The sequence below is a fragment of the Triturus cristatus genome, chromosome 7, assembly GCF_964204655.1.
Source record: "Triturus cristatus chromosome 7, aTriCri1.1, whole genome shotgun sequence".
NCBI lineage: Eukaryota > Metazoa > Chordata > Amphibia > Caudata > Salamandridae > Triturus > Triturus cristatus.
Window position 1 is genome coordinate 787821698 of NC_140590.1, and position 19543 is coordinate 787841240.

General features: G+C 45.6%; 1 protein-coding gene across 2 annotated transcripts in view; it reads left to right on the forward strand.

The window, feature by feature from the left end:
* Positions 1–19543, forward strand: part of LOC146810573 (hepatitis A virus cellular receptor 1 homolog) — a 120534-nt gene that overhangs the window by 72805 nt on the left and 28186 nt on the right. For both annotated transcript variants that reach the window (XM_085617614.1, XM_085617615.1), the window contains exon 4: positions 80–162. In XM_085617614.1, the coding sequence (XP_085473740.1) occupies positions 80–162 (83 nt within the window). The remainder of the gene's footprint in view (positions 1–79; positions 163–19543) is intronic.

Genomic DNA, 19543 nt, shown 5'->3' on the forward strand with positions numbered 1-19543 from the left:
CATTTGTGATCCATAAAATGCTTTGGGACTTTTACCGCCATTGTTTGATGTATTTAAACCATTGTCTCACTTTGCTTAGATGAGGTAGAGTTCGGAGTTCCCTCCAACACCCTCTCCACTCAGCATCCAACCACACAAATGACACTGGAAAGCCAGAGTTACGTGAGTATTGATCTCCTTCCTGACAACAGCGATCATGCAGTATGTGGCCCTGTTTATGTTTTCAGTGATTCTTGACTGCCTTTTAGAACTGGCCTGTTTCACCGATCCCATGTGCTCAACTTTCACCCACACAGCATCTTGCACTGTTATTGGGGTTATTTTTCCTGATCGCTTTTGCACATACGCCTAAGAAAATGTGTATTTTACTGCCAGAACTGATGGGCTAATACTTTACTTTGCAATGTTTAATTTTTTCTCCCGTTTTCTCCCGCTTTTCTATTTTTTGTCATCTTTGTCTGTTTACCCCGTATCATCATGTTATAGTATTTCAAAGCCAATAGCATCTTTTCTTTGTGCGATTAAGAATCAGATTTTCCTTGCAAGTGCATTAAAACGAAAAAGGTTTCTATACATATTCTAAATGCACTAGCCTTATAGGACGCATCCATACTGCTCTCTTAAAAATAAAGTCATTTTTTAATTTACATCTTTATTTATCACAAGCATATGGCCACAATGGTTAGGTGGCGGCCTATTTTCTTTTCCACTTGTTTTAATGTTTGTGACATACACTTGAAAAACATAACCATCACACCAGCTTGCTATGGCCAGACCTATTCGATTAGCCAGCGCTTGCTCAGTATGCATGTCTCTGGCTTATAGTAGACAAATATGTCATTAAAAAGGTCATGTTTTTGAGTTTATTTTGTGGCCATGATTAGATAGTAGGCAGTAGCATAGAGAGCAGAGTAAACCTTTTATTGCCTGCTTATATGTTATGGTCAGTAATGCCATGAATATTGTTTCCCGTTACCTAAAGGCCAGCAGTAAGTGGTTGGGGAAGCACAGAAAATAACATTTCAGTGGTACGGTAGTCAGAGTTTCTTCTATCCTTCTTACCAGTCCTTTTGTGCCTCTGTTTTATCACTAGTCATATGATATGTGTCGATGCTACACTGGCAGCAGTGGAAGGAGTAACAGTGCCCAGAATAAAGCCAGCTTTTTACTGGTCTTACGCCGAATGACATTGTTGGGATGATATTGTCAGCCTTAAGTGTCACTTATGACACTGACGCAGTTTAGTGCCCTTTGCTATATACCAGCAAGCAGAAGAAAATAGCACACATTTGAAAAGTGTTAGAGAATGAGTAATACACATGTTAAAGTTATTTATAACTCATGTTTAAGACATTTTGTGCCTGTAGGCAGTATTTTCTGCATTCTCTGGCACATGGTTACTTCACAGCATATTGCTTCAGCCCCAGAGCTTGGCAACTCACTCTCGAGGGTCAGGGTTGGACTGATACAGGCACCACTATAAAAGTGGTCTACATTAGTGAATTGGAAAGCTAAAAAAGTGTGCCATGATTGCAAATTGGGAAGTTTCGAACTTGAAAAGACACGCTGTATAAAGGTTTCGCAAGTTGAAGCGGACTGCATGTATTTGTGCTCGCTGCAAGCAATGTCCAGTAACTTACCAGTAATTTTCATTACTCCAAGTCCAGGTCTTCCTGTCACAGTCCTTACACAATAAGCAGTTCTCCTGCTCCACAGAAACTAATCACCCAGCTACGTCTAAAAATTGATTGTGCCCATTACCCAGGATGCATAAAGGGAGGAACTAATCATGACCACATCCTGAAAATACCAAGATAAATGCAGAATAAAGCAATCACCTTTTCAACCAACTTGGGAGGGAGGGTGGGTCTCAAGACCTGGACTTGGAGTGATGAAAATTACCAGTAAGTAACCGGGCATTGCCTCCTCGTCCGTCACCCTACCCCAGCCCTTACACAATGAGCCAATACCCAAGTATATAGTGATCGGTTATGAAAAAGAAAAGGCAAATACAGTTCTATGATGCAACACCAGTGAACATATTTAATCATAGTTACACATATTATACACAATGTACAGCTGAGAGGACATGTGAACCAAAGTCTGAAGAAGCTGCCATTCCCAGCTGATGACCGAACTGGGAAATTACAGTATTAAATGAAGTCCATGTTGCAGCATTACAAATATCTTTAATGGATGCCCCTAAAAACATCACCCAGGATGATGAAATGCTCCTAGTAGAGCAACCCTGGATGGACAAGAGAAGGAATACTTTAGCAGCATCATAAGCATGGATGATAGCTAACTTAATCCACCTGGAAAGAGTAGATGAAGATGGCTTAAGATCCTTTCCAGATAGATGAAAAGCCACAAAAAAAGAGAGGCCACTTTCCGAAAAGAACCCATTTTACCTAGGTAAATAGAAAGACCTTCGAGAAGATCCCGGGAATGGAGCCTCTCCTCCTCTCGAGACAAAGATCAGGAAAAAAAAAACAGGAAGGGCAAAATCCTACTGACAGCGAACATCTGAAACTACCTTGGGCAAGAAAAATGGGATTGGAGAAAGAATCACTTTATCATCACAAATTCTTGAAAATGGGGATGATAAAAGAAAAGCCCCAGTCTCACTGACCCTTCTACCAGAAAAAATGGCAATCAAAAATTAAACTTTCGCAGAATTGAATTAAAGATCTGCTATTTCCAAAAGCTCAAAATGAGGACCCTTCAGGGCATTGAGAACTAAAGGCAGATCCCAACAAGAGACTCGTGAGCAGGAAACTAGCCTCTTTAAAAAAGCTCCTTAAGAGCAACAAGACAAGAGGTGCGACTGGCTCAACCGCAGAACCTCGAAAAGCCAGAATTGGTGTCCACTGAGCTCGAAGAGTAGAGACTTACAGACATTTAACAGGGTCACAAGTACCAAGGGATAGCTCTTACCCCCGGCACCAGGTTTCAAAATTCTGTCAATGGTGACTATAGTATCTCTGCATGGATTTCTTCCTAGTCAACTGAATACAATTTGTTAACTCTGTGTAGGAACTTTGAGCCAACAAATTCAGCGTGCCAAGTGCCATACCCCCAGCCTCAGGCTTATGAAAGAGGCAGGACTGAGACAGAGTGACCTCAGAGGGGACAGAAAATTGGAAACCGCCAATGAGGAGAGAGTTCTAGCTGTAGAAGGAGAGGAAACCATGGTCTCCTGGAACACTCTGGCACCACCACCAGAACCTCCACACAATCCTCCTGAATTTTCCTGAATAAATGGAGGAAACCCATAAAGTAGACCGCTGGGCCAAGGAATAGCCAGAGCGTTGATCGCTCAAGTGTGACTGAATGGAACTGCAAAAATGAGGAAGAATTGTATTCTCCTCTGAGGCAAAGAGGTCCAGCCAAGGTAGACTAAACTTGGTGAGTATCTGATGGAACACAGGAACCATGCCTTATGAAGAAAGCCCAGCCATCAGGCTGACCATCTTTATTGAATGCTGAAATTCATCAGCAAAACCCTCTAAAGGATAACATGTTAATATCCTTCTATTCATGTGCAAGGATTTTATGGACCACACCATGCAGGGGCAAAGTTTCAGGAACATGGTGCTGGTATTTAGTAAAAAAAAATACCTCTGCATTTCCTCATCAACGGGAACTGGGACACCCAGATTCTCTCTGATAGTCAGTCAGACAGTCAATAAACTTTATTCGGTTTTTGTTTGCAAAACCATAAAAGTTACACAAATACAGTGCATAAAAACAGTAAATTATTAACATAATTTAAAAAACAAACTCCGTTACCACACAATAGATCATCTAAAAACATGTCTAAATGAGTAGACTCTACATGTCCATAAAGTGCCTAGATTTCACAGATGCTTTTAAAAACCCTACTATAAAAATGATACAATCATCCTTCAACAATTGAAGGTACATAAGTGCTGGTCTGACTTGATTAAAATTTTAATTCTTTAAAATAGGAACTAAAAAATGCCTCCTGGGGACTTCATACAAATTACGAAAGAACATAAAGTGCAGCAATTTTTGAGGAGACTTTCCGTCGCAGCCACAGGACGCTAGCACTTGACCTCTGGAAGCCCCCTTGGGTCTTGCTTGGAGGAGATGGAAAAGATTCATCCGGAACCTGATTAAAAGAAATTTTTCATGTGTCGTCAGGGACCCCATAAGGTATGGTTCTGACAGTGGCGTCGATTTAAGCAATAGGTATGCCCAGACACTCGGTTTCCGTACCTCTACTGCATCTCGATCTGCTTGCCTTCGGCTCAGAAAGGCAGTCTTGGTTAGTTCCACATCCTTTCTTATAATAGCATCTGGCTTAAAGAATAAAATGCCCCGCCCAATCCATTCAAACCCTCTTTTAATATAATTAAGCCATGGGATACGAGCCACATTATCTAAGGACAGGCATTCTCTTAAGATCAAATGAGTGAGGATTAGATCTTCATTTAACCAACACTTTAGCCAGAAAATCAGGGGACGCAGAGCAAGAGTATCACTTAGGTAGGAAACCCCCAGTTCTTCATGTACCACCATGTTTGAGGTTCCTCACGGGACACATAATAGTCTTTTTAGAAACCCATTTTCCACTACCTGGAGGGGTTCTGTTACTGTATATCCCCAAATCTCACTGCCATAAGTTGCTATGGCTAAGCTTTTTGCTTGATACACTTGTAGCATAGCTCCAGTCGGTTTCTTCCCCACTTTAGAGGCAAAATTAAAAATTGCTGCATTGACCCAAACCAAATCCCCTTTATTTTCTGGATTAATGGGTCCCATTTAAGTTGATCGTCAAATAAGACCCCTAAATAAGAGAAAACATTCATACGGGGAATCTTATCATTGCCGGTTCTGAACTGAAAGCTCTTTTTCATATGTTTCCCCACTTTCATGACATAGGACTTTGAGTTATTAATGGACAAGTCCCGTTCTGTCATAAATCCCGAAAATGCAGTTAAAAGAGTTTGTAAACCCAGTTCAGTTCTGGATATTAGGACGGCGTAATCCGCGTAAAGCAGGACTGGAATGCCCCGCTGTCCTACATAGGGGAAGTCAGCTCTAGTTTCCCTTAGCACACTATCTAATTCATTAATATAAAAATTAAATAAAAAAGGCGCCAAAATGCAGCCTTGCCGGACTCCCTTCTTAATCTCAAAGTCCCTTGTTACCTGCAGATCTTGTGAGAACCTGACAATGGCTTTAGTCGATGAATGCAGGTCCTCCAGAAAGTTAACAGTGCTATTTTCCACCCCCATTGCCCTCATGGACTGCCATAGCTTAGCCCTGTTTACACAGTCGAAAGCAGATGACAAATCCATGAAAGCAAGGTGAATGGTTCCCGGATGCACTACAGTGTATTTGTTCAGTATCATAAATAAATTAAGGCACTGAGCAACAGTGGAGCGCCCCAGTCGGACGCCATACTGGACGTCCGACATGATCTTATTCTCATCTGCCCAGTTTGTTAATCTCTGTAAAAGGACATGACCCACCACTTTGACCACTGAATCGATAAGCGAGATTGGTCTGTAACAGTGAGTACTATTTCTATTGCCCTTTTTAAAAACTGGGACTGGTTGAAGAAGCCCAAGACAGAGGACACCCAATCTTTGCCGCAGCATTAAATAGGGACTCCAGAATCTGAGCCCAGAACAAGGGGTCTGACTTAAATAAATCCAGGGGGATCCCATCTGGGCCTGGGGCTTTATTGATAGTTAGCCCTAGAATCCCTTCCATGATCTCACTCCTATCAAAACTTATCACACCATCCTTCCTATTCTGGGGTTCTCTGCGGATAGGCTCAAGCGGGCAGTCAAACATGGTTTTAAAATGGAGTACCCACTCCTCCTCTGTGATGTGAGCCACAAAGCCCTCCCCCCCCCTTCATGGTCAAACAGGGGCCCATTCACAACACTCTAAAACCTCGAGCTGTTCCTCAGAGTGCTAGAGTCGATCAGCTCCTTCCAGGCATCTTCCTTCAGTGCTCCCTTTGCGTTTGGTCAGGGCTAACTTGTATTCCCTATGACAAGCACAGACCTCAGATTGAATTCTTGGTTTGGCTGCCAGAGCTTTCCTCAGCCGCTTAGCTGATTTGGAGCAATGGGAGTCAAACCATCTGGGGCCATGTGACACGGTGCCTCTAGCCAGAGCACTTAATAGTTCACCCACTGTTTGCGCTATTGCCTCGTAGGCACCAAGGATCTCATTAGGAGTGGACCACTCAGATGTACATAGTGTCAGTTCCTGGGCACAAGATGTTTTCACCTTATTATAAAAACGTTCGGGAGACACCTGGGACCATTTTAGTCTGCGCTTTCCATCTGTCGGTTTCAGAGTACCCCTATTTGAGGCCTCCCCAATTTTTGTCGATAATGGGCCCGACATATAGACTGTTAAAGGGTTATAGTCACTGAATTCACTTTCTGCAATATTAAAACCATTAAAAAAGGATTGTAGCAACGAAGAAATTAGAATAAAATCAATAAATGATCCTCTTCCATTTCCTTTAAACGTTGGTACAGGGAACTTGGTGTGAGGGCCATTTAAGGACATCATGACCACCAGATCTAGTTCATTTAACATGTTATTCAACAGTTCCCCTTGAGGATGATGTTCAAAATGAAAGCCCCTCATGCAGGGGCAGCCCAGCTCCGAGATGCAAGATGTTGAAGGGTTACCACAAGGGTGTATATTAAAATCACCAGAGACCAAAAGGTTATAAATTCTATGGCCCATAGATTGTTTTATGATTGCTTGCAAGTTGGTAATATTACACGCCTCATGCGGACCAGCCGCCGAGTTATAGAAGTTGAAGATTCCCCATCTAGTATCCCCCCTACTTGCTGACAGTGCCAGAATTCCCAGGTGTGTGGTTGGGGCCACCTGCAACTGACAATCAACGGCCACAGAGATGTAAGTAACTAGACCACCCCTTGGTCTACTGCTCACCGATGGAGTGGCCGGGACAAAGAATGCCTTGTAGCCTTCTAAGAAAAGATCGCAATCCTTCGACCACGTTTCTTGGAGACTGATTACAGTGTATTGCTTCACTTAGCATACCCACCGAGGATCTTGGAACTTATTAGCCAACCCAGCAATGTTCCAAGATAAAAAATTATTAGGCCTCACAGCTGTATGGCTCACAGCTACCACCCCTGGAGTCTGAGGCAGTGTAGCTGGTAGTGGTCCGGGAGGTACAAGGGCCCTCAGTCAATCGCAATTCTCCAATCCGGATAAAACTGTGAATCTGTTATCTAACGCCAATGTATGGGTGCTACAAAGCTGCCCATTTGAATCGGGAGCTACGTGGGCTAAGGTGAAAGACTGTTGCCTGGGAGCTGGGTTATTTAACCAATCTCCTCGTTGGCGTATCCTGTGACCATTTTCTGGCATTTCCCTGTGGGGGGCAGGCTTATAGAAATAACCCAGGGGTAAAGCCTTGATAACAGATCCGGTTAACGGAGTGAGACTGATGTCCCTGGATAAGATACGCCCAGCAGTAGAGGGGTTGCCAAAATTTACGATAACGCAATCTCCAGTGTCCAGTTTACATGAGCTCCCTATCCAACTAACCCTGCGTGCCATAAGGATATTTTTGGATACACGGTTTCCCAAGGTGGTATTGTGGGTGAACCAGTGATTTAATTTATTCCTCAGCTGCACATAGTCTTCCTTTACCCCATTGGGGAGAGGAGGTACATTCCCCAGTACCACTACATATGTGGTAGATTCAGGTGGAAGGTCTATAATCGGAAGACTCAATGACTGGTGGTCCCTGCCCTCTGGCCCCCTTTCCCTGTGGGACATGGGGGTTCCTACTCTACTAGGGGGCTGGCATGTAGTAGCCAGGGTATCTGGATTTCTGGGCCTGGTGCTGTTTAATACCATTCTTGTCTTGTGCCTCACCATTTGCTTAAATCCTTCCAATAGGCCCACCCCCTACTCCTTCCCACACAGCTCTTTTACCCCTCATGGCTGTGTCGTCTATGCTTGTGACTGGGCTAACTGTTGGCATAGCTGGAGGATTACAGCCAAATGTCCCCTCTAGTATGGCCAACCTAGCTTCTATCACACTTTTGTTTTGAAACATAGGGTCTAGTAAGGTGGATAACATAGTTTCTAACCTTCTCCAAAAATTCCCCTCCTCGGTGCTATCACTTAGTTGCCCTGACATAGTCTGATTCATGGAGGTGGGATTACCCTCTTTATCAACACTTGTGGGGGGGACAGAAAATACTATACGGATTTTTTTGATTTTGTACACCCTCGACCCTTTCTTTTTGTAGAGAAGGATTCATTATTACAATCTAATTTAAGCTTAGCTTTCTGCCCTCTGGTAGTTGTCTTAGTTTTCACAGGAGAAGGTTCATGCTCCTGAGAAGAGCAAGAACCAGGGTTTATCATTATAACTGATGGTGCAGATGGAGGCGGGCTCAGCCTAGCTGAGGAAGCGCCCTGGTTTAGTGCCGACAAGGAGTCGGAAAGTGCAGGGGTTAGGGAAAGTCTACCTAGCGGGGAATGTGGATCAAGAGATAACCTTTGTTCTGTCATTTGTATTTCATGAATGAGGGCGGATTCAGCCCTCAAGTTGAAGGCATCTAGCGTGCCGACCACATTTTTCCCCGTATTTATTTTCCGCTTACTCATTATTATTAGCCTGTGGACACCGTATGAAAAATCACCAGACCCTAATAAAATGCAAATCTGATAATATTGGCCAATTACTTAGTGCAATATGCAAAATACAATGTGCAAAATACAGTGTGCAAAATACCATGTGCAAAATACAATTCAAAGCTAGAGCACAAATTGCTAAAATAGCAAAAAACAAAACTCCTCAGTGGCTTAATTATAAACCTCAAAAAGTGCTAGGTGCTTATGGCCTAATTAGCAGCATCAATAAAAACAGTTAATCAATAAAATGGCACTAAAGTGCAAGGTGCAGTGCAAAATCCAGGCACATAGGACAGAGTCTTTAGTCCAGTATATCTTACAAAGACAGGTTTACTGTGTAACGGATGATCACGCCTTGTCCATCAAGGCAAAGTACATTGTGGATTTCCAGATGTCAAGACGGCACCTTTACTACCAGCCAAGTAAAGTGATTGATAACTCGAAAAAGGGACAACAGTACCTCTATGGAGGACCTTTAATAGCAGATGAAAGGGAGGTGGCCCTGCCCTGCCTCTTTCTGGCAATGACGGGCAAGGATGGGCCTGCCCTTGGCCCGGGCGCGTCCCGCGCTGCGGTATGCCTGCGAGCCTCTTAACGCCAAGCCTGGCAGCTCCTGACGTTCGGCGTGATGTCCCCAGCAGGCGCCTCCACCAAAGCCTGTGGGGAAGTGTAGTGCAGGCACCAGCGGTGATTCAGGAAGCCGTTCCCCTCACGGCTGGTAGCGAAGGAGGAACTAGGAAAGTGACTCGTGCCCCTCGCGGTGAGTCTCCCCTCTTTCTGCGCGTCCCATGCTGCGGTATGCCTGCGAGCCTCTTAACGCCGAGCCTGGCGGCTCCTGGCGCACGGCGTGACGTCCCCAGCAGGCGCCTCCAACAAAGCCTGCTGGAAAGTGTAGTGCGGGCACCAGCAGTTATTCAGGAAGCCGTTCCCCTCAAGGCTGGTAGCGAAGGAGGAACAAGGAAAGTGACTTGTGCCCCTTGCGGTGAGTCTCCCCTCTTTCTGCGTGTCCTGCGCTGCGGTATGCCTGCGAGCCTCTTAACGCTAAGCCTGGCGGCTCCTGGCACTCGGCGTGACGTCCCCAGCAGGCGCCTCCACCAAAGCCTGCTGGGAAGTGTAGTGCGGGCACCAGCGGTGATTCAGGAAGCCGTTCCCCTCACGGCTGGAAGCGAAGGAGGAACAAGGAAAGTGACTCATGCCCCTCGTAGTGAGTCTCCCCTCTTTCTGCGCGTTCTCTCTGATAGGCTTGAATAATTTTGAGAGCTCAACTCATTGCACAAAACGGCACTGTCTATCTTCCTCCTCATGATCCTCTGATTGCGAATCATCCACGTGCAGCCTCAGAAGTTTTGCAGGAGGACCATCCATTTCCCTTGTTTTAAAGACAGCTTGTACTGCCTCACTAATCAGTGGGAGCAAGGAATCCATAGTGGGGACCTCTGTCGTACTTGTGGAGGGAATTGCCGGTTCCATCATGCTGAAAACACCAATGTCGAGCACATTTCCTGATTCCCAGTGGTTACTATAATAACCAAACCACTCAGTTCCCGAACTCTCGCGGTAGCCGCCATCTTGAAATTAGGCAATGTCCAAGCGTGAGCATCAGGCAACCTGGAAATGCAGTTGGTCGACAAACAATATGCTTTGTGCCCTTGAAAAGCAGAACAACAGATCCACGCCTGCTTTGCATAAATAGAGAAGAGACTGCTAAAGCAAGTCTCAAAAGAGAAAAAATAACATATACAATAAATAGCAAGCGTTTACAATGCACTAGGTCTCGCATTACTGAAAGTTTGAGATATTGGCATTGCAAATAATAATGCAATGCCAATAGCTCAGACTTTCAGTAATGCGAGACCTAGTACTTTGCAATTGCTTGTGTTGTGAGCCAGGAACCAGCAGTGTATGTCTCAGTGCAGTACCGCAAGCTGATCCTAGAGGTCCCTAGTGAGGAAGACACCAGCACTGCATTTCTAGGTGCAGTACCCCAAGCTGCTCCTTGAGGTCCCTAGTGAGCAAGGCACCAGCACTGCATGTTTAGGTGCAGTACCGTAAACTGCTCCCAGAGGTCCCTAGTGAGCAAGGCACCAGGACTGCATGTCTAGCTGCAGTACGGCAAACTGCTCCTAGAGGTACCTTGTGAGCAAGGCACCAGCACTTCATGTCTACAAAGTTGGAGTTATTGGCATAATAAATGGCAATGTTTTTTACCTAGCCATGTTGCAGAGTGCAGTACCATATGTGGCCAAATGGGGACCTCTTTTGGTCACATATGGCACTGCGTCCTGCAGAAGAAATGGTAAATTCACCCTACCTATAATGCATTGCATGTAAGATAGTACTACAAGTACATTCAAATAGCTATGTTCATATATACAATTAGTAGCTTTGAAATGTGACAAAATAATTATTACATTCCTTTTGGATTAGGTTGTACTCTGTGTGGAACTGATGAAATAAAATTTATAGACGGTCTCATATAAATGTGAGATGGTCTAGTGAGTGAATTAACTACTGCCAGCCTAGCTGAGGACCAAGTGTGTGTCCTGCCTGAAGCCTTTTAAGAAAATAGCGCCTTGAGGCTGTAATTAAAACCTAGGGAATAACAACACATTTAACATGCGGTGTCCTCATGGGAGGTTACAAGAAGAGACAAGGCAGTACTAAGGAACGACTGCTAATCCTTTTGACCAATGAAAAGCCACCATTTACAAAGCACAGGGACAGGAGCCAATTAAAAAGATTGGCGGAAAGTGGGCGGAGGTTTATGCCCATATCCTGAATACTACAAAAAACAATATTAGGGAGTGAAGAGGTAGTGTCCTGCATGAACACTGGAGGTGGATACGTCCTCATCTTAGAATCTGTAATCAAAACATAAAGATCCACCTTGAAGGATGGGGGGAGTTTTTCTTGATAAAGTCTCTTACTGTGTCAAGGAAGTGTGTTTCCTATCCTGGATTGGATGCACACAGTGTTACACAACGGAGCCGCTGGTTGGTGTTATTTGGAGCGAGGCAGTGTTGACAGCTACAATTTAGTGGTGACACCCTTCCCACCCGTTACAGAGGCTTATGGAGTATTGTCTCCAACATTACATAATTAACATTTTAGGAGTACCATTGGGTATCGTATGAAGTGCATGAGACTTCTGCACTTTTTTCACTTCTGTATATAGCACACTTTCACATTTGATAGCAACATAGTGAGTACTGAAGGGATCTATCAGTCCTGATGAAGAAGTCTTGATGCTTCGAAACATGTTGATTTACTAGGAGTATCCGCACATTATATGCAGGACATCTCCGAACCACCATTTTAACAGGTCCAGCCTCGATGACCTATTAAAGTTTCTTAAGTCCATGAGGCCAGGTCCTTTTTAAATTTCCCTTTTACCTTCACTCCAGACCCTTCCTCTCATGACCCCTTTACAACACATAGTACCGTAAGATCAGTGCTCCTGCGTAGCCGCAGGTCGTAGCACTCCCGTCCCGCAGCGGGACGGGAAGACCCCTATGATGAAGCATGACACCAAGGGCCCTTTTGGTGTATGAGGGGTATTTAAGCAAACACTGTGTGCATCCAATCCAGCATAGGAAACACACTTCCTTGACACAGTAAGACACTTTATCAAGAAAATCTTCCCCCCTTCAAGGTGGATCTATATGTTTTGATTACATATCCTGAATACAGCATGTCTTGAAGAGACAGCGCAAGTGCTGCCTAGGTGAGACCTTAAAACAGAACCTGAAATGAAGACTTGCCGGGTAGAGCATTCTGTAGTGCAGAAAAAAAGGAACAGGACAAGTAATGATTAGCTCCTCCCTTAATGCATCATGGGAAATGTACACCATCTTGGGTGAACATTTTAGACTTATCTGGGTGATTAGTTTCAGTTGAACAAGAGAACTGCTCATTGTGTGAGGACTAGAACAGGAAGAGGGACAAGGAGGTCATGTTTGTTTTGATATCAGGGAAATCAACAGTAAAAACCGACCCAGCAGACCATAAAACAGGCACGCAAACAGCCAACAAATTACCCAAACATTTCAGACCAGCCCGTTAGGCACTATTTGATTACCCTATAACTAAGCCAGTCCGACCCAGCTGAGAGTCTTTCTGCACCTACTTAGGGCCCGATTCACAAAAGTAATCTGAGCCAAAATCCTAACTTTACGACTTTCGGTATTCACAAAAGGCATTTAGTGGTAGTAAAATTAGGAATCTTAACTTTACTACTACTAAATCCCTTTTGTGAATACCGAAAGTCGTGAAGTTAGGATTTTTCTCAGTTTAGTAGTAGTAAAGTTTGGAATCCTAACTGTACTACTACTAAATCCCTTTTGTGAATACCGAAAGTCATAAAGTTAGGATTTTGTATCAATTTAGTAGTTGTAAAGTAAGGAATCCTAACTTTACTAATACTCTTGGGCATATGGATAACCAAGTCTGAGGCAGAGTTTACACGATTGAACTTGCAGGTGCAACTCTCTAGGTTGCGGGAAGAGGCGATGCATTGGCGGGGGCTCCCCATCTCCCTAATGGGGCGGGCAGTCCTCTTCAAGATGATGGCCCTTCCGCGCTTACTGTACGCTGTCCAAAACTACGCCAGTTACTGTGGGGGGGGGGAAGGCAGCCCCAGGATTGCACTCAAGAAACTGCAGAAGGGTATGTATGAGGGGGGCAAGCAGTTCCGGACCTTAAGAAATATTATTAGGCTGCCCATCTCATAAACGTGAATGGGTGGGTTTTCTCCCAATTGGACGAGCTGGCTTACAGGGTGGACAGATTGGTCATGGGTGAGCGCAGCTACTTGGGGGAGTTGTACCGTAGAGATAGGGGCTCCATACATCTGCCACCACACACTAGAAAGGTCATAAATATTTGGCATGCAGCAACTAGAATGACGGGGTGGGAGTTGAAGCTCACGGAACAGACATCGCTTTGGGAGGGAGACTTTCTGAAGGAGGTGCACAGACTGCAGGGCTTCCGGAAATGGAGCCTTATAGGTATTGACGTGCTTGGTACGTCTGGAAAGGTGGCAAAATGGTGACATTCGATAGTTCGAGGGAGGGCTTTCAAATGTGGGTAGGTGAATTTCTTCTTTACAGACAGATGCGGTCGGCACTTCATTCCCAACTGACAGAAGGGAGCCTGCTTCCAGAATATTCACCCTTGGAGGATAGACTCCTCTTGGACCCTATGATTCAGAAGGCGGTGTCACTGACATATATAAAACAACTGGTAAACAATTCTCCGGACTGCCTGGGTCCCTTTGCGGGAGGCCTGGGAAACGGACGTGGGCCTGCTGGAGGATGATGATTGGTCGGAGGCACTACAGTGTCCCTGGGAAATGGCTATCAGGGCGCGCTTTCGACTTGTTCAGCTCCGCATCCTCCACAGGTCATATGCCTCGAGAATGGTGCAGACCCGTATTAAGGGCGGTGGCTGCGAGTAATGTGCCAGGGGATGTGGCGAGAGGGGATCGTTCTTACATATTCTGTGGTGCTATCCCAGGATCCAGAAGTATTGGAAGGGCATCACCCATGTGATGGAGGGTGTGGTGGGGGCACAGGTCCCGCTGGACCCTAGGTGGCATAAAGGAACTTAGCACACGCATGGGGGGCTGGGGAGCCTCCGACTGTGGCCACCTGGTCTGCGATTTGGACTGGTGTCATGGGGCGGAGCAGGTGGTGTACCAAAGCCATGGATGTCCCTGCAAATGTGAGAAGATATGGGGGCTGTGGACATTATACAGGGGTCTGTGATGGGTCCCACGAGGGGTTCTGAATGGGTTTTCTGGGAGGGTTTAGAGACTTCTTCCAAAATGTGGTGGGCGGCTTTGTCTACAATATATATGTACAATTTGTTCCATAAGGCGAGGTATGGCCATGTCTGGCAACTGCTCTATCTGTATTTTCTTGAAATGCTTATCTCTAAAGCTTGTTTTGATTTAATAAAAAGAATCTTTAAAAAAACAACTTTACTACTACTAAATGCCTTTTGTGACTACCAAAAATTGTAGTTAGGATTTTGTCTCCGTTTAGTAGTAGTAGAGTTAGGAATCCTAACTTCACTACTACTAAATGCCTTTTGTGAATACCGAAAGTCGCAAAGTTAGGATTTTGTCTCAGATTACTTTTGTGAATCAGGCCCTATATTTCTATCTTCTCTCGTTTTCATCAGGTTAATTCTGCCCAAACCCCTTCTTTCAGTGCCAGGGTGAACAATGTACTTTTAACACTGTACATCCCGGCAGCAAACTTGTGGCTCCCGAACCACAGACACAAAGAGAAGTGAGCAGAGGTGGCTGAGTGGGGTGTAAAGAAGAAACATAGTAAAAGGGAAGTATAACAAAACAGTAGTGCAGCGACAGAACGAGGAGGTTTAGCCAGGTTTTGGGGACAGGGGAAAAATAGCAAAAGAGACACTGAATGGAAAGAGGAAAAATTGAGAAGATGGAAAATAAGAGACTACAGAAAGAAGGAGATATAGAAATGTGACAAAAGGGCAATACCGGACATATGAGTATATTTGAACAATGAAGAGAGGAGAAGAAGGAAAGAGAGGAATTACGAGAGGAGAAGAAATAGGGTGAAGAAGAAAGAAAGACATTCTGTAGAGAGGGCAGGGAAATGTAGAGAGGGTGGGGAAATAAGAAAGCCTTTCAGTAAAAAGAAAAACAGAACTAGAAACACCCTAGGAAGAGGAAAAGAAGAGAGACTGTAGACACAGGAGAATAAGTAAGAGAGCCATGTCAATGCATAGGTTAGGAGATCCTCAAATTGTGTACATTATATGCAATATTGAATTATTTTTGGATTGTTAGAATGCTTAAACATTTATATTGCAATGAAAGGAGTAACATAAAATAAATGTTATTGCACAGTTATAAGCAAGTTTGTTAGAAAGTGTCACTCATGGGATCCCACACGACAAGGAAATGGCACCTAGGAACACTGAAAGCATGAAAATGTCACATATAGGAGAACTGATAACTTAGCAGCTCTGGAACATGCGCCTTCTCCGATTGTAAAATGTTTGTTCTGCTCTTTTTAACACCCAATCCTTAGTACCCTCTTCACAGGTCTTTAAAGATCATTTGCATATTTACATACCTTTGTAAATTGTTTAACAAGGCTTAGTTTTTTTTCTGGTTCCAGTACCCCTGGGCACCCTCTCTGCCTATTCCTTACATTTGGATTTTATTTTTACTGCCTTAGTGTGAGAATGCATTTCATTAAAAGAAATATAAAGTAGGGTTGCCAAAAGAAAAAACACCAGCCATTTGTTGTTTAAAGAGCCTGCAAAGGCCTCGTCTTGACACTAAATAGAGTTATGAATAAAATCATATGCATTCAAGTGTCTGGGAATGCCTCCTGCATTCAGACAACTAACTCCTCATTCTCACCCTTCACTTTCACTCTCACCCTGCACTCACACTGATCACCATACACTCACACCATTCACCCTGCACTCACAATGACCACACAGCACTATGCCACTCACCATTAACTCACACCGTTCTCCCTCCACTTACCCTTCGGTCACATGAGCACACCGCTCACTCTGCACTCAGTGATCACTCTGCACTCACAATGCACTTGTGCTGTTCACCCTGTACCCCACCCTGCAGTCACACAAGCACACTACTCACCCTTCACTCATGGGACACTTCACTCACCTGTCCCCCTCACTGCTCACTCTGCAATCTCACTCAAACAAGCCCATCACTAACCATACATTCATTTGTCCCACTCTGCACTTACATCCGCACCCAAATTCATATGGTCACCTCACTCACCCTGCAGTCACTCCTCTCACCCTACTCTCACACTGTTGCATCGCTCACCATGCACTCACATGGGCAGTCCTGTCACCCACACAGCATAGAGGGTTAATGTGCCTGCTACAAAGAATGTGTCCCATGCAGATCACAGAACTGAGTGTGAGTAAACTACAAATAGCCCTATAAAAAAAGAAAATGTTTGTCAGAAAGGGGCTATAGAGAGATAAGGTGCATTGTTGGTGAGTGGTATTGAGGGAATTCATGGAGATGGAGGAAATGGGAGATGGGCACCAAAAAAGACAGTTTCACCTGCGCGACCAGTGCTAGGGCCAGCCCTGGCTGGGAGTCTTAGCCCCCCACCGAAGTTCGGGTCTAGTTGCGCCCCTGGCTAAGTATGTGATAGAAATAAATTGTACATCATGATGTCTCCTACCAGTTCACAAGCAAAACCCTTGCTTCTGCACTTCATGGTAAAAACATTCCTGAGCGAAAGGCCTATCAACAGACCTGCCAAAATAAAAATATACCTTGCCGTGTGGAAAGGGGGCGTGGCTTGGAGTGGGTGGGGCTTTATGCCGAGAACCACCCGAGAGGTCGTCCCATAATCCAGCGACCTGCTTCACCCCCTCCAAAATAAATAAATAAATAACAAAGGATGACAGTTACTCGCGCCGGTGTCCTAGGGTATTTTCACATCCTTTAATGGACAAGCCAAGCTGGAAATCCACTCTTTGCAGTGGTTTCCAGCTTGTCTTCCCTGCCACCGTGTGATTTGGGCTCTCTCAAAATATTTAAATAGGTGTTTTCTTATGGTTTGGGTAGAACGCTGTAGTGTAGAACCTTATCGCCATCTTGTGGTGTTTGACAGTATGGCACAAGATGAGCTCTGGAAGATAGACAGCAGTTTGCCAGAGATTCTGTTAGGGTCGGTGTAGGAGCCTGCAGGTGGGCACTGGCACATGGAACTCATTCATATTCAGTGGCCCCAGAGAACACACGGGAAGACGTGACCTGCGGGGCACCTAACATGGCTTAACATTAGGGCTGCAAAGCCCAAGGTGTACGTGGGGACAGCCCGACAAGATGAAAACGTTACAGTGGCCCAGTGGTTAAGGTCTGAGACCTTTACTCTGAACTGTGAAGATTCTGCGGCTGCCCGTGACGCACGCAGGGGGCCCCTTAAGAGGGCGGCCCCCTAGTGCCGCTTCAGGCACCTCCCCGCACCTTGTCTCGGGGACCCTCTCCTCTGGGAGTCCTCCCCCTCGGGTGCGGCGCCCTTTGGCGTCATTTCCGGGGGACGGTGGGCTGGGGACAGGTATTTATACCTGCCCCCACCCACTGGTCACCGTCTTTGGCCCCCCGCTGGACACAGTGTCACCCTCCCAACTGCTTACTTTGCGTGCCAGCGTGAGGGCTTGGCTAATGTATTGAATGTATTAATGTATTCATTTGTGTTGCAGGCGGAGTTACAGGGCAATCCTGAGGCTAATTGGTATGAGGGGTACCCTTTCAGGAGCACAATAGGGTGACTTATGCCAAAATCCTAGGAGTCTTTACGGCAGGACCCTGGTTGAGAATGACGGCGCCCCGCTAGTCCCTGGGGAGGTTGTAAGACTGAGCAACCGGGGCTTTGCCTGGTCACGCTCCACCCCTAAAAGGGCGTGTGTAAAAGGTATGGACTGGTGGTCCATGATATGTAAGGGGTTTAACGCCCACAAAATGGTAGCACCAATTGGATTGGCTACGGTGCAGTTGGCTCTTCAGGTGGGCAGGGCAGATTAGGTGAGTCACTGCTGCCTGCCCTTGGATCACCCGTAAGTTAACCCACCAAATTGGCATACTCCTTGTATGTAATAAACCTGCAGCAAACTTTTCCCAACTAAAACTTGTATGTACTGTATTATTTTGCGCAGCGCGACTATTTACTGCTAAGCGGGGGGTTTGCCAATATCAGCACTATTTTCTCTGCCTGGCTTTGTAAGGTCTAGGCAATTGTAGAGACCTCATTAGCATAGATAGCAAGGCACAGCAATGCAACCTGAGCACCAATGCAGGCAGCAAATAACAGCCCCAAAGAACACATAAGGAACCACAAGGGTGAGGCGACCCATGGTGCAGAAAGGGATCCAGCTTGGATATGAACACTGGGCAGCAGACCAGAATCCCAAAGTGCATGGGGGACAGCCCACAAGGGACAACGTGACCCACAGTGCAAAAAGCAAGGGGGCAAGCTAGCAGCTGGGGACAGCCCTCACGGGGGTTACGAGTCCCGCAGGGGCTTAACACAGGCCCCCACATCCCCCGTGGTGCGGGGGACCCCCGAGCTGCAGGGGGGCCCCTCAGCACAGTGCTCTCGTCTGAGAGCTCGAGCGGGGGGCTGTGAGGAGGGTAGAGTGGGTGGACACGTCCTGAAATGAGCCGGGTGGAGAGGATGAGAGGTAGAGACAGATTGGGGGTGACGCCTTGGAGGGGAGAAAAGGATGGGAAAGTCTGAGAGGGGAGAGGAGGTGATGGTGAAAGAAACAGACTGGGGAGGGTGATTAGTGAACAGAAGACAGGTAAGAGAGGTCCCGAAGAGCATGAAGGAGTTGATTGACGTAGAACGAGAAGGGAAAGAGAGGCGAGGAGAGAGAGGTGGAGAGGAGACAGCAACGCAGAGAGAGAGAGGGAGCGGCCGCCCATTACAGAACTCACTGTAATTATATTTATATAGCGCTTACTACCCCTGACGAGGCGCTGAAGCAGGAGATCGGGGGAGAGAGAATAAAAATAGATACTTAGGAAGGATGTGCAGAGAAAGTGAATAGAGTGTTGTAGAAAGGACAGAGAGAGAAATAAAGGTCAACACCCGAAAGCGGATAAAGTAGAAACAGAAAGAAGAGATGGCACTGATGAGAGAGTGTACAGGATGAAGAAAGAGATGGGGAAATAAGACTACAGATAGAGGAAATGATATACAAACTGCAGGAGTGAGGGCACCGAAGAATTGGGACGGGGAGAGAACAAAGAGAAGTGAGGGACTCAGAAAGAGAGACGGAGAGGGATGGATGGAGACAAACAGGGAGTGTGAGAGGA